This window comes from Populus trichocarpa, chromosome 2 (genome assembly GCF_000002775.5).
Source record: "Populus trichocarpa isolate Nisqually-1 chromosome 2, P.trichocarpa_v4.1, whole genome shotgun sequence".
NCBI lineage: Eukaryota > Viridiplantae > Streptophyta > Magnoliopsida > Malpighiales > Salicaceae > Populus > Populus trichocarpa.
This window is the reverse complement of record NC_037286.2, coordinates 15,904,297-15,920,165: the sequence shown is the minus strand read 5'-3', so window position 1 is coordinate 15,920,165 and position 15,869 is coordinate 15,904,297. Positions and strand designations below refer to the sequence as shown.

The following is a 15,869-nucleotide window of genomic DNA, read 5'->3' as shown; positions in this document are numbered from 1 at the left end:
ACTCTTAGTCCTGTCATTAAGCAAACCACTGTTCGGTTGGTTTTTACAATTGCGGTTTCACGTTGTTAGAATCAGATTGATATACATAATGCCTTTTCAATGGGACACTTGACAAAGAGATCTACATGCAGCATTCTCCAGGTTTTGTTGATTCTATTCTTTCCTCTCATGTGTTTTGGTTGCATAAGTCTTTATATGGTTTAAAACAAACTCATCGGGCATAGTACACTCACTTGAGTGATTATCTTTTCTCTATTGGATTTCATGCTTCTAAGGTTGACACATCATTATTCATCTTGTCTAAAGGTGATGATATATTTTATCTTATTGTTTATGTTGATAATATTTTGCTTACTAGAATCAATTCAGTCTTGCTTCACCGATTGATACAATTGTTAAGCTCAAAGTTTAAGTTTCGGGGTTTAGGAGTTGTTCATTATTTTTTGAGGAATGAGGTTCATCCTACTAGTATAGGTATTATGCTACGACAAAATAAGTATATTCTTGACATACTTTATAGAGAAGGTATGTCTTCTTGTAAACATGTTGATATTCATATTTCTACCTCAAAGATTGTTGTGATGTCTGATTACTTGTTTTCTGATCCTACATGGTTTTATGAAATTATTGGTGCTCTTTAATATTTCACTTTTACAAGACTAGACATTTGTTTTGTTGTTAACAAGGTATGTTAGTTTATGCATACTCCTACATATGCATATTGGGCTATCGTTAAATGTATTGTATGTTATTTTAAGAGTATGGCTTCCTTTGACTTACATATCTTTCATAACTCCTCATTTTATGAATCGAGTTTAATAACAATGTTTGTTTCATATTCTAAATTTTTCTATATTTGTTTGTCATTAAAAAAATTAATTAATGAAATATATTTTTTAGTCAAAGAAAAATTTGGTTTGGTTTCTAGAAAAATAATTTCCTTTTATTTTAGACAGAAAATACTTTCCAGAAATTGCAAAAAAATAAAAAAAAATCTTGTTATTTATTGATTATATCAAATTTAGTCCTTAAGCTTTTAATTGCTGAATATTTTATTTTGATTTTTTTTTCAATTTTATCCTGTAAAATATGATTTTATTTTATTTTTATATCAACTTTGGTCCTTATTATTTTTATTGCTATATTTTTTTTTGAATTGTTTTTTCAATTTTATCAACTTTGGTCCTTGTTTTTTTATTGTTATTTGTTTTTCTCTTATTTTTTATCTTAATTGAATTTTTTTATCTATCAGATATGGTCTTCATTCTTTTGATTGTTATTTATTTTATTTGAAATAATTTATGAAACTGAGTTTTGTTTTTAATTTCATCATCTTTAAACTTTTTTATTTGTCAGTTTTGGTCTATATATTTTTAATTGTTATTTATTTTATTTAAAATAATTTATGAGATTTGATTCTTTTTTAATTTAATCATCCTTTAATATATTTTTTATATGTCATATTTGGTCCCTGTTCTTTTAATACATTTAAAAAAAATATTAATAAATTATTTTACAACTTATTTTTCATGATATAGTCAAACACTAAAAAGTATTTTTCAATTTATTTTTCATACATTATCAAAATATAAAAAAAAAATTCTTTTTTATAAATTCACTTTTCATTTAAAATCAATTTAAAAAAAAAACAAATATTTCTCAACAAACAAACAGCTATTTAGTTTTTAGTCTCTGTAGTTGTGTAATGAGGAATTGTTTCGATTAACCAGTGATACGCTTCCATAAAGCAAAAGAAGAGAGTGCTTGGTCAATGAAAACGAGAGCAAAAGTAAGGATAGTATTGGCCAAATCAGCCTCTAACATTTATGGTCAAGAATATGTGTTGTTAGGTTCTAAATTAAAAAAGGGATTATTTCAAAAAAAAAATTACAAAACTTAGTAATATTTAAATGATGTGGGTGTGTTATTAGGTTCTAAATTAAAAAGGGATTATTTCAAAAAAAAATTATAAAACTTAGTAATATTTAAATGATAGTAGTGACATTAGTCAAATTATAAAATTTCTTGAAATGAAAGAGAATAAGACAAGAAAACACGAAAGATATTAGAAATCATTGTTTTACTTGTTATAAAATATAAAAATATTTTTAAGAATCTGATTAGAAAAGTAAGGAATAAAGAATTTAACAACGATTAATTGTAATTTTTATGTCATATGGACGTTTAAGATGATAAATGATTAAATGCTAAATAATCTTGGAAAAACATATTATGGAGATTATGGATTTTAAGTTATTTACTTGTATCATGTCATATTTCAAAACTACTCAAATTTTAATTAATTCATAGCAAATTAATATTTGTTTTTAATTATTTGTCTACAATAGAATTTAAAAAGTAATATTAAAATGGTGAGTTAGTTAAAGCTTCTTCTCATTAATTATATTAATGTTAAGAACAATGAAACTTTTCTCATTATTATACTAATGGCATGAACAATGAAACTAACTTTATTATAGTTTGGGATTATTTACTATTTCTAATAATATTTATTTTTTTATTAACAAAACTGTATAATTGTGTATCATGAATTTATTTCACTAATGAATATTTAATTTTGAATAATTGAAATTAATTTGGTTTGTATATAAATACATATATTGATTATACATAAATCTTACATTTTTATATTTTATAGTTTTTTAAATTTAATTGACTTTTATTTTTAGTGGTTTTTGGGGTTAAGAATTGGTTTATCAAGGTTCTTAAGATGTTTTAGAGGTTTTTGCGAGTAAAAATAAGTTGAAAATATATTTTTAGAGTTTAAAAACTTAAATATGAATTTGTCGGTCAACTGAGGTAACTAGTGTCAATCAAACAAAAATTTGTGTTTTGCATAGATAACCTGTCACCTGATATTAAAAAAAATGGAGTGGATGACACCTAAAAAAACAGGTCAAGCTCAATCTTATTTGTGATGGGTCATGGGTGTTGGGTATCCAGGCTCGCATGCTTGATCTATTTTTGTTTCTTTTTTGTTTTTTTTTAATATTAATCTAATTTATTTTAAGTTAGTTTATTAAAAAAAATATTAAAATCCTCAAGTTAATTAAAAATATTTTTTAAATATTGTTTTATTAAATATCATTTAAATGTTAGTTTTTTTTAATAAGATTATAGCAATCTTTTAGAAACATTAGCAAGTTTTTTTTTATGCGCAACCAACCATGGTTTTTTTAAAAAAACTGTTGGATTGTTTTCATGCGAGCATCTTTTTTATCATATATTAAATAAAAAAAAATTAAAAATAAAATTATTAAACTCAATCAGGTGAATGACTTTAATCATGAATTTTACATATTAATTAAAATTAACCTGAATTGATTCAAGATTTCATCACCTAAACATTTTAAAATAAAAATTCATCTCAATTTTTTTTTAAAACCAAACTGAGTTTTTAAAGATTATCAAGATTATCTTTAAAACTACCAACTCAACCAAGTTACTTCGAATTAATATTTAACCTGCATCTATTTTTAATTTCACAACTTAATTTTATCAGCATCAAAAATTTATTTTATATTTACTAGTACTCGATGTATTTTATTTGAAATACGTTAGCAATACATGTATGTTATTTTTTGATATTGGAAGGAAAAATATTTGCTCCGCCGCCGCAGCATAACATAACGGGGTCAGTTAACTAGCTTGAACAAATTGAGTTGGTAACAGGCCTGTCTCGCCTTATAAAATCTCATCTGCGCCACCATTTAAACCCCAAAGCTGCACGAAATTCCTGAAACCCGAACACAACCATTCACGACGATGATAAATTGACGGCCACATTATGAAAAATAATCAAGCCATTGCTAGTCCTCTTCTGAGAGCTCATAAATGAGCCGATTAATTATTTTGATGTATCATAATTTGACAAAAATATTGACTTCTTGAATTGAAGCATGAAAACTATTTATGCCCTGCCAAAAAAATATGGAAATAATTGCACGGTGTTTTATACAGTGTGTCAAGGTTACATGATTCCCTATGCTCACCATATCACATCCTTCCGAATTGTGGACGGCAACAACGCAGCCAAAAAAGCAACACTCAGTAATCAGATCATGACCATCAAAGGTGCACCTTCAAGAGTAAAAACATGGAAGTTTGCATGGTCATTATCAGGAATCAAGAAAGATCTACCATCCTTTTCATACCATCTTACCACCACAATACGCTGGAGGATGCCGGAGAAGCTTCTGTGACTTCATTATTCCTTCAGAAATACACTTGGCAGTTCCTGATGACTCAAACATTCTAACCACCAACTTGACCTTCCTCTGATTATGGAGAAATTGGAGTCTGTTCCTTCTCTTTTGCCAACTTTGCTTGAATTAATTTATCCAAGATAGGAGGCTCCAGAGGAATTGGATCAAGGCAGCGTTCCGAAGCACCAACAATCACCTGTTCCATCAGAAAATCAATGCATATTATTTATTGCTTAGAAGTTTCAAAGCTACCTACAAATATCATAAGCTCCGAAAACTCAGAGAATAATGAGTTAAGGGAAGGAATCCAACCCCCGTCCTCTCTTTCCAAGATAACACATTTTCATATAGAAGGCAGAGGAAAACAACCAACAAATAAGAACTCCAACAGACAATTCCCAGGATTGAACTTCAAAATCGAGTCAAGTTGTTCCTTGATTTACCTCATCAAGCAAAAAGTCAACAGCAGCTTCATCTTCAACAATTTCCTTTAGAGAAGCCCTTAGAAACTGAACATCCAATTGAATTTGCTGAAATCCACTCCGGTTGAAAGTCTGGAGTCTAACATATTCTTGCAAACTTTTAAGACAGAGTTTTACAACAGTAGTTACAACAGATTCCTGCAAATTGCAAGCAGAATCAGTCCATGTTACTTCATAGTCCGTACCAGTATTCCTGCCCAATAAAGTAAAAAAATGGCAAGGATGGTCTTATACCTGAGTATATTCGGTTTTTGTAAAAATCTCAACTTTTTGCTTGAACAATTTCGCTAGGTGTTTTTCAAGAAGTTGACTCCTGGCCCGATGGGTGTTTGACCGACTCATTTTGTCATCCCGTAATGAATTGCTGCGGGAGGAAGCAGAGCTTCCATTGCTTTCAGAGCGACGATGCTTGCGAAGTACTCCATGAGGTAGGATCTGCTTTGCCTCTGTTCCAATTGCTTCCAACTAGCAAGGACAAAACAAAAGTAAGTCGTCTTCTTCCCTTTTTCCCAAAAACTAGGTGAGTGTCCACATAACGAATCTACAAGTTGTCACGACTGTAATTTGTAGGAATGTCAAATTAAATAAATTTGGCATATCCTAATACAACCCCAAACATCACCCAAGATAATAACCCAGAAAAATCAATGAAGCAACAAACCTCTTGAAGGAATAAATCAACAAACATATGAACTTCTCTTGGCTCCTTGTGCTGTGAAAAATTAAGAAATATTAGGCACATATCAAACTAATCCACACTAAAATATACTTTTACTTTCATGTATCATACTGACCTTGACCCAATTTGGAGCTGTAAACCTCTTCCTCAGGAGAACCGTTATTTTTTGAGTTCTCATATTTATATACTGAATAAAGTAACAAAATTACAATATGTTATTTGGAACAGATAGTAAAACTGATGTTGGGTTAATGAAAAATATTACTCAAATTAATTAATTTTGCATTGTATTTGATGACTCAATCTGTGATAGCAAATGATGTATAATAGCAAATTTGTCAATGAGTGCCTATGACACCCACGCCCAAGGGTGAATGGCCTATTGTTTTGTTGGGGGTTGTTTTGGAAAGGGGAAAAGGAGGAAGATGACGAATTTTTCAAGAGGGATGGGCTTTTTATTTTTGGGAGATCACGGTCGCACTTGGATCCCACTTTTCCAACGCATAATCAGGCAAAATTCAAAACAGGAAAAATCCAGTGCCCGATGCTGTGATGGGACCGGTTGTGAGTGAGGGGAAAGTTTTCAGTTATCCTCCAACAGACAGGTGTTTTGGGAGTGGGTAGTGTTGTGGATTATAGCTAAGAAGAAAATAAATTTGTAGGAATTTTAAAGCAATGAAGTAGTGATAGTGCCATGAACATCCAAAAATTCACTACCACCATGAGATTTTTGTACAGTCACATAAAATAGGCACTTTGTACATTCCTTGAAGAATTAAAAGTTCTGAAGAGAGACTTTAATTCGTACATGCTGTAGAAGAATTTCACCAGCTGAATGGAAGGTTCGACAAATTTCACCAGGAACAAATGCTGGCCCATTTTCATGAGCCCCACCACCACCACCAGAGAAATAAGCAGCTATTTCCTGGCAATTAAGACATATAACTTTAAGGTAAGCCACGGAGAATATAAAATGCCAAATTATGATATTTTACCTCTTAAATGAAAATGAAATACAACTGTTGAGTGGCTCCTTGCCTCAGTAATTCTAGAGATGGCAGTTTGTTCAATAAAAATAGACAGTTGAGCCAGCACCAGGACAAGACCAGGAACCACTTTCTCAACCTGCATACCCTTTGTGGAATTTTCATCTTGAATGGCAGATTTATTTTTCCCTGAAAGCAAGAAGAACTGATCATGCAGTGCCCTGAAGAAATCTTGAAATCCTTCTTGAACCCAATCAACAATCAAGCCACTCAGTTGAAGCCCTCCTAAGTTTTCCTTGAGAAGTTGGCGGAAGTCCTGGAATGAACGAGTCAAGGGATCCAAAAAAGCTAGGTGAGGATGTGTTCAAATACTTGACAGATAATGTGGTTGTCAGTGACAGAGATGTCTAAGTACAAGGATCGAGGAAGCACACACAAATCATTAGAGAAAAAAATAGAATGCAATGTAAGACTGCATTATCACCTCCATTCTGTTAAAAACATACCAAACAGCAAACAAAGAGAAAGTCACAGAGAATGGAGTCCAGTTAAATTTTCAAGAAACCTATTAGAAATTTCAGCAGGATTTGTAGATTTGTACAGAGGAAAAGTAAGACTCCAAACATTCCTGGGTGTATTGTCTTTATGGAATTTTATTTATTACCAGTAAGACATTCACGCTCCCTTGAAGCACTGAGCTTTTGCCTGCCTCCAGGAAAACCACCAGAGGATGCTCATCCACTTCCTCCTTTGGTTTGATATGGACATTGGTTAGGGCATCTGCCAATTCAGATGGAATTTAAATAGGATAGACAAGCCTATCTAAAAATCAATAACAATTATGAATTTTCCTGAGCTTTTTGGTCAACAATTTTATGTTCACTGTCAAGCCATTGGATGATACAAAGTTGCAAACTTGTGAGATTACACCACTCCAAGATTTCATAACCCTCAATCCATTCTCAAAAAATGGACAATTGCACCACAGAAGTAAAACTTTGTTGAAGCTGTAACAATACCTGAGATATCATGCAGAAGGTGAGAAAATGTCCTTTTTATATATTGTCTGACAGCAATCCGGGAAGCCTGTGATGATGTAGGATTTGATTAGTTATGAAATTCCACTTCCAAACAAACATATTTTCTTTTTTTAATTTCAGTTCAGAAATTTGATTTGTATGTCTTGATTTTGCCCTTTATTCAAGCAGTTTTTTCTTCACAAAATTGCGAGAGGAGGAAAATGAAGGTAGGGATCATTATTAAATCTAAGAGCAGCTGACATAAAAGGACAACCTTCGAAGAATAATCGGGGAGAAGAGCCTCATGCAACACCTTATCTATCAGGAGCACATCTTTCCATATAATTCCTGTATTTGGTAAAGCAATTCAAGAAATCAGATGCAAAGCTTCCAAATAAGAAAGATTAAGCAAGTGATATTTAATTAATCAAAAGTCGAGGGAATTCAGATAAGGACAGTTGGGAACAAGGAATGTTGAATTGATTAGATGGGTGATAGAAACATTAAAGGAATGAAGCATTTTTTCACCAACTATAATAGTTTCATGATGACGTGTATGATAATTACCTAAAATTTACAAAATAAGGGGAATTTTCCAGTCTCGTAGCATAAAGATAGGCTTTTTAAAAGACGAAAGGAAGAAGACAACTTGCTTTTGCAGGTATAGGATGTGTAAAAAACTTTAGTTTGTTATGCAAAACCCACAAAATAAAAGGGACGCAAACAAAAATATAACATGGTTCGGCAAAACCTTCTCCACAAAACTTCACTATCAAAATTGGAGATTTCACCCACTAATTACTACACAAATACATCACTACCCAAAACCTTGAATCTTCACTACACAACTACCAGGCCTCGCAAATTTCTGTTGTGTAAAACTATACGTGAAGGAAACGCTTTCACAAAACCCACCACAGTGCGCACCAAATAATTCTACTATTAAGATTTGTGGTTGCCACAACACACCATCAATATTGGAAGCACACATAAACTATTCATGACACATTCTTTTTATACTAGCAATCAAGTTGCGAGACATGCTTCAAGTTCAACTCCAATAAAAAAAAGTCCATTTTTCTAAACAAAATATGTCCACACATTCCCTTCTTGTCTAGAAAACCACACCATGCAATTACCAACTAGCTACTTGACTTGCACTTCACCGCGAGTCGGATAAAAAAAGAATTCAATACTAAAAAATGAATATGATAGCATTTCCTGCATGTTTTTTGACATAAAAAAATCTCAATCATAAATTGAAAAGTTTATGTAGCATTTATTTAAATAAATCTATAATTATTTGTGCAACCGAAACAAATTATGAAGCCCGACTCCTAACTAACCGAAATTAACTAGTCAAATCCGTAACCCGTGTCATAGACTCAATCAGGTTCAATAAATTTTTTTTATATAATTTTTTATTTAAAATAGACGCTCACAAAATTGATAACCAACTAAATATCAAGAATTTTGTTTGAGATCACGAGAAACCTACAGATATCAAACCGAGATAGATTACGTTACTCAATTAAAAATCAACAAAATATTAAAGTATGAAATTGAAAAACAATAAGCCAAAAAAAAAACCAATAAAGATTCAATTGGGAATAATCAAATTGGGGAAAAAAACCAATTAAAAAAAATAAATAAAAAAAGGACAAAAAAGGGTCCAGACATGCAGGCTTGGAGTAGCCCACGCGCCTGGGCCTGTTTAATTTTTTTTCTCTTTTTATGGGGCAAACGACCTGTCCTTTGCCCCTGAATTTTTTGGAAAAAAAATTGCAAGCAATGCCTAGATTACAGCGACCAAAGATAACCGGAAAGTTAGGATAGGGGTTTTTACACCTGAAAAATCCATTTTCAACCAGTTTTTTACCTAAAAAGCCTAAAAAACACCTTATACCCCTTGAAAAAACTACTCATGGCCCCAAACAACCTAAAGATCAGCCCAAAATCAAAAAAAGACTCTAAGTTCAAATCTACCATCTTAAGTAAGGTTAAGGGCAAAGAACACCTAACATAAACTTCCCTCATCGAATGGAGCTTATTGACATAAAATTCATCATTTTTCATGGAAAAAATCAGTGTCAACCAAGACTTTCTCTCTACCACTGGAATCCAGCCATTTTCTCTCTCTTCTCTCAAACTAGAGATCAAAAATATAAAAAAAAAATATGAAGTTTTGAACCAAAATTGAATTTTCAATGTGTAGGGACCAAAGTTTATAATTTAAAAAGTTTGGGGACAAAAGTGAGCTTTTCACCCCAAGTTTGAAACAGTCACCCCTTTTCTCCGCCTCCAATTGCTTATACCTTGCAAATTTCTTCATACGAAAAATCTTCTTTACCACTATCCATCAAAGCAAAACCAACTCTCTTCTAAAAAAATATTATATTTTGTATACTTCATTAAGCACTTCATTGCATGCTCCACCTTGAATTGCACTTCCTATCAACTTGTATAAATTATTATGCAAAAGTTTTCCTTTCATCACTATCAAAGCACCACGACTAACTTTCACAACTCCACCTTCAGTTGAGCACCTATAACCATGTGAATCAAGTCTCCCAAATGATACTAAATTCCTTTCAACTTTTGACACATGCCTAACATCACCAACAGTCTTCATTGTATAGTCATGCATCTTAATTTTAACACTATCAAATCCCATCAACTTTAATTTCATTATCATCCACTAGCACTACATAATCTCCATCAAATTCTTAGGAAGTATCAAACAATTCTTTCTTTGAACAAATATGGGAGCATGCAAAATCTAAAAATCCCTGAATTCTTCAACACTTTCTTACCTTTACGAACCATGAGAACATGGCCATTATTGCTCTTATCTACCATTGGAATCATAGCATCCCCAAACTTCTTGCGACTTTGTTTCAACTCTTCTAAGCCGACTTTCATCTTCTCACAATGGTACAAAATATGGCCTATTTTGTGATAATAAAAGCATTTTTTATTAATGTAATCCACTTTAGGTCTAGAATTTGATCTAGAGTTATTTTTATCATATCTACCTCCTCGTGTCGTATCCCTATTATGATGATCATAATTTTGTTTTCAAAGGAACCTTCTATAACCAATGTCTTATCACCACTGACATTATATTCTACTCCCAAAAACCTATCATTTTCTAGTAAAATTGAAGTCATGTCATTCAAACCCAATTTGTCCTTCCAACTAGTATCATTTGCACTACCAGCTTGTATGACTTGTGCAAAGCTAAAGGCTTGCTCTGATCCTCAATCTTTTCTCCTGCGTTAATTACCCATGTCATCAACCTATAAAATTCTAAAAAAATGGTTTTGCACACTTATTCCTTCATCCATCCATCCTCAAGCAGTACAAATCCAATTTTAAAAGCAAATGATTAGTCAACAACTTCAAAGCATAAACTCTCCTACTTTTCCCATATGTCTCTAGGTGTCAACTTACCTAGGATATTGTAATTAACCTCTTGAGCCAAAGCCAATCGAATCTGAATCTGACTCACACTCTCTTCTGAATTAAGCTCCAATCAGCATCCTTCAATTGTTTGTGTTTAGTCTCTTCAAGGGCAATATCAAGTCCTTGAAAGATCAAACATCGTTCACTTTGCTTTGCCAAAGAACGAAATTGTTTTTCCCATCAAACAATTTGATCTCCAGTTTTGTTACGCCAATGTGTGTCCTCGCCATCTTCAATTGTTTTGCACAAGACTTCAAACAACCTCGAACTAGGTTCTAATACCGGCTGTGCAAAACCCAAGCAATAACACAAAATAAAAGGGAAATAAAATATAATGTGATTCAGCAAAGCCTACTCCACAAAACTTCACCACCAAAATTAGAGGTTACACCCACTAATCAAACGCTACACAAATACTTCACTACCCAAAATCATGTTACATTTAAGGAATCTTCACTACACTCAATTGGTGATCAATCAAGCATCTTAATTAATTATAATTTCTCAATGGAGTGTTTCAACTCTCAATTTTTTCTTTAAAGTTAAAATTTTTAATTCTCAATTTGGTTCAATCAAGTGCTGTGTGGTGAGTGTTTTACTAGTTATCCCTCGTTTTGGAAGTGTCATGTTATCACTTAAGGGCCAAATTATTTAATTTTTAACAAACATCCAATTTTAAAAACTGACTGATCACATATTGGGAGTTCAGAAACTTTATTGAAAAAAATAACAATTGAAATACTTGGTTGAAAAATCAAGCAAGTCCATGCACTTGAAGTGTGTTTTCTAGCAAAAGATGCATGTCATAGGGAACCTGATGAAGAAACCATTCCAGAATTTTTAAAATGAAATGAAAATCTGGACTGGTCAGCAAAAAGACCATCATATTATCCTTTAGTTGTGTCATATAAGGAAGGCTAAGCTTGCACGAGGAAGTGCCAAAGAACAAAATAGTTCAACCATCGTTATTGTTTAAGTAAAACAAATTCAATTACACATATTTCTAAAGCAACCTAAACAAAGGACATAAAGAACAAAAATACCCTGAAACGCGTGCATAAAGCTGCCCCAAACACATGCTAACATGCAAATTGTACTTACATGGTAGATGAATGAGATATTAAGCAAGGAAAATTTAAAAAAAAAAGGTAGACAATTTAGAGAAGCGTTTTGCAGTCCAAAACATGATTGTCAAGAGAAGCATTGATGAGAGATTCATAGTACTTACGAAGAACACCCAGAAAATTAGCAATGGGAATCCACTTCTTTATAAAATCCGAAGTGATCTCGAAGTGCCTAAAGAAATTGCCAAATCATATTTCATGAGGAATCTTGTGAATTTCAAATTCATGCTGTCCAAATATTGAAAAAAAATAAAAATAAAAGCTGTTGTAACCAATTCAATGCCCTTACTTGGTAATCAAGTCTTGAGAAAGTTTAATCAGTTGCTTTTCTGAGTCAGGAAATATTACTTGATAAGCTCGAACAGCTTCAGCAAACTCACTAACTAAAGCCTAAGATCAAAGTTTATATTAGTATGAGAACCAATTGCCAACAGATATAAAGATGGTGCATGTTGCACTTACACCATGTGCAGAACCAGGAATTGACTCAGTATTATTTCCTTGCTCAGAAAGGTTACTAGATTCAACCGTAACATTGGCTATCTCTTCATGCGTGAGCTGAAGGCCATCAAGAGATTGTTCTAACTTTTCAAACAGTTTTGCTTTTAAGCTGTCCACCTGCTAAGACAAAGGGTCATTTGTTATCATATGCACATTGCCCTCTCCAACAATTACATGATAAGAGATACACAATAGGCATGTAATTTCAAATAAGTAAAATCCAGCATCTATCTGCAAGCACTAAACATAGCTTGCAATTCATAGTTTAAAAAAATATAAAAAAGAACTGCAGCCCCATTAACATACTGGCTAACAAACAAACAATTTGAAGTGATACATTGAATGGATACAAACCGGAAAATCCAACTGTTTAAGAAGTACAGCAGCCTCAGCCCTTGCTTGTATGGATTCAGAATCCGAGAATAGCTTTCCCTGAAAAGCAGATGAAACAACACAAATTCCACATCAGAGAAAACATAACTTTAATAGCACATATCAATAGAAGTCAAGCCTCAAAATTAGGATTTCATTCTTTCAGAAAGTCTCTAACCTTATATTGGGAAGCCTAAGGAATATGCCCAAAGATATAAGAAGTGTTAGAGATTTATGACACGGTGCAAAAACTTTGGTCAGAGGCTTGCACAACATACCCTCATGTCCACAAATCTCAATTTATTGCAATCCTAATGCTTTTCGTGCTTTGAATCCAAATATTTTCACCAGGAGGAATTAAGTAATCAAACAAAAGTAACAATGGGTGATGGGATACCCCTGTGGCCCAGAGACCATGAAAAAGAACAGTTGCGAGAACTTCCATTCAAATAAACCTAAACAGTATGCTATCCTCCCCTCCCACCCCAAGAAAAAGGACAGATTCATGCAAGTAAATCGCACCAATTGCTTTACGAAAAGCATGGTCAGATCATCACGAATTCAAATTTCTAATTGCAATCTTATAAGGCCAAAGAAAATGTTGGAACAATAAGAGTGGAAGTAAACATCCATGGCTCCTCTATCCATCCATATGCTTAATTGAGAAAGAAGAATATACCTGCAGATTTTTTATAATCGTGTCCATAGCTTCTTCGGATGCTCGCTTACAATCCTGGAATGATGAGTCCCCATACGCCTAGTGCATAAAAAATAAAATAAACATAAATTTGAAGAATATGTAATAAAAAAAAAAGGAAAATGCCCAGAAAAACCAAGAAAAAATAAATGCTTGAACCAGCCGTCAAAGGTCAAGGTCTAAAAGGACGGACCTTAAAAATTGGCATTGCTCCAATGTAGAACCTGACTGCATCAGCATATGCCTCTGATTTAATACACTTCCCAAGTCTAGCAGGTAGATCATATATGAACTGCTCTATTCCAGAGAGGAAGAAATTCATATGACTCACATATTGCAGGAACATATGCTTTCATTATGTAGAATAAGAAGATTCTATTCAATCTATTAAAAACTTAAACTATAATAACAGGAAAAGGAAAAGAAAAAAAAAAGCTTGAACACAAATCGTTGCAACCTGCATTATTGAGAAACTCTTTTGAAACAAAAAATGCTGCATATACATGATAATTACTGTCAACTAGCAAGAGACTGAAATGCAACCAGCTCACAATTCAACAACATAAATAGTTGCACATCAATTAAAAGTCAAATAGCAGGTCAAAAACAAAATTGACAAGTAGCATTGACGTAACAGAGTTCCAATTCGGCATATTTGGCAAGGAACATTCTCTAATCCTCCTAAAATCCGATTCAATGTCAGTTCAAAAATTTCTCAAAAGCCACAACAATCATGTTTTCATCAGCATATATATGACCATGAAAGAAACGATGGTTTCTGAGTACCTGAACTTTTCGAAGAAGGTTGCGTGTGCGATGCAATTTCTCTATATGTTCTCTCTTCTCGAAAAGAGAAGTGTTCACGCCATCACTTCTTGATTGCACAGTCATTATCTGCAATGAATTGGTAGAATCTTAAGCAATGACATTCACATAATATGCAATTGAAAGGACATATTTCAACAAGAACGAATATGAGAAATTTGGCACATGCCTTATCGAGGAGCTGCTCCATATTCGTTTCCATGCCAACAATATTAGTTTTCATCCTGTACGAAGAAGAAATAAATAAATTCAAAATTACATCAGTGCCACAGGTAAGGATTGAAAGGAATTGCTAGCAAGGCAGGTCAAATTATATACCTTTTGATTGTGTCAGTGGCACTAATAAACTTGTTGTAGTTTTCATAAACTAACATTTGCAAATCAGTGTCTAGATTCTTTATCTCAGCTGCCATCTCAACATGCTTCTGCAAAAGCCCTTCCAAGTTTGATCTTTGCACCTGAATTCAATTTCTAAATAAATCAATTAATCAGAAAAAGAAATATCAAAAAGATTAACTTGAGCTTCAAAATAAACAAATAAATAAAAAGCAAGCGTACCAGCAGATTCATGTACTGATCTGCATCGAAGGAGGTGGTGTTGATGACATCTAAGGAAGCAAATTTGAAAGGATTATTAGCATTGGTAACTGAAGGATCTGGAGAATAGAAGCTTGATAACAGATCTCTCATTCTCTTTGCCTTGTCATCCATCGGCATATCGTCCTCCCCCATTTTGTTTTTAGAAATCAATGGATTGTAGATCCAAGATTCCGGCGATGGCTTTTGGTTTAATAAAGCGGTTAAACAGTTCCGGCTAAGTAATTAGTTTCGCGTCCTAACTCATTATACCACCAACGACTATGAGGTTCAAGACCGCATCGGCACCGTCTAACGAGAGGCAGCACCATTCCGCTAAGGCCCAGAACCATGTACTCCAAGCCCAACGTTCTAGACATCCAGTCCAGAATGTCGATCCACGCATGCAACTAGCCGTTTGCCCTGCAGGTAATTTTCAAAATCTATTTTTATTTAAGTTTGTGGTAATTAAAATAAGTATTTATAAAAATTAAAATGATGTACATTGTAGAGAAGAAAATTTATTTTTTTAGTAAAAACTAATTTACTGGCAAGCTCATATGTTTTTTCCAATTTAGATCCTAGTCAGCTAATTTTGTTGGCCCTTAATTTTTTGATAACTTTTCAATTTTTTTTTCTTTTTATTTCTTATTCTTGGATGGATAGTCAATTTGGTCTGAAATCTCATCTCACCTAAGCCCAATTAGATAGAATAGATGGGAAGGAAAATGAATGAGACGGATAATACCAGGTTGGCTCATTGTGGTTGTGTCATGACAAGGGTCGTAAATTTAAAAAGTTGATCTAAGTTGACTAGGATCGATTTAATATAAAACCGTCTCTTCATTTCAATCACTAAATTTTTATTTTATTTTATCCTTTGAAGATTCTTTGTTTCACATTTGAGCTTAATCAAG

The 15,869-nt window shown here is 32.9% G+C and overlaps 1 protein-coding gene across 3 annotated transcripts; it reads right to left on the bottom strand.

Moving 5' to 3' along the window:
- Nucleotides 1-3,839: 3,839 nt before the first annotated feature.
- Nucleotides 3,840-15,238, bottom strand: LOC7460454 (vacuolar protein sorting-associated protein 51 homolog). 3 transcript variants are annotated; one of them, XM_052450677.1, is made up of 20 exons: nt 14,935-15,238; nt 14,695-14,834; nt 14,546-14,600; nt 14,338-14,445; nt 13,745-13,843; nt 13,534-13,611; nt 12,837-12,914; nt 12,444-12,602; nt 12,271-12,371; nt 12,086-12,153; nt 7,667-7,740; nt 7,393-7,459; nt 7,038-7,153; nt 6,426-6,689; nt 6,196-6,312; nt 5,503-5,574; nt 5,370-5,420; nt 4,943-5,173; nt 4,670-4,846; nt 3,840-4,422 (listed from the first exon to the last, which is right to left on the bottom strand). In XM_052450677.1, the coding sequence occupies exons 1-20, from the start codon at nt 15,106-15,108 to the stop codon at nt 4,303-4,305; spliced, it is 2,349 nt and encodes a 782-aa protein (XP_052306637.1). In that variant the 5' UTR covers nt 15,109-15,238; the 3' UTR covers nt 3,840-4,302. The 3 variants fall into 3 exon arrangements, with proteins under 3 accessions (XP_052306637.1, XP_052306638.1, XP_052306639.1); XM_052450678.1 differs by having other exon boundaries at nt 12,444-12,599; nt 14,935-15,237; XM_052450679.1 differs by having other exon boundaries at nt 14,695-14,847; nt 14,935-15,083.
- Nucleotides 15,239-15,869: the final 631 nt, after the last annotated feature.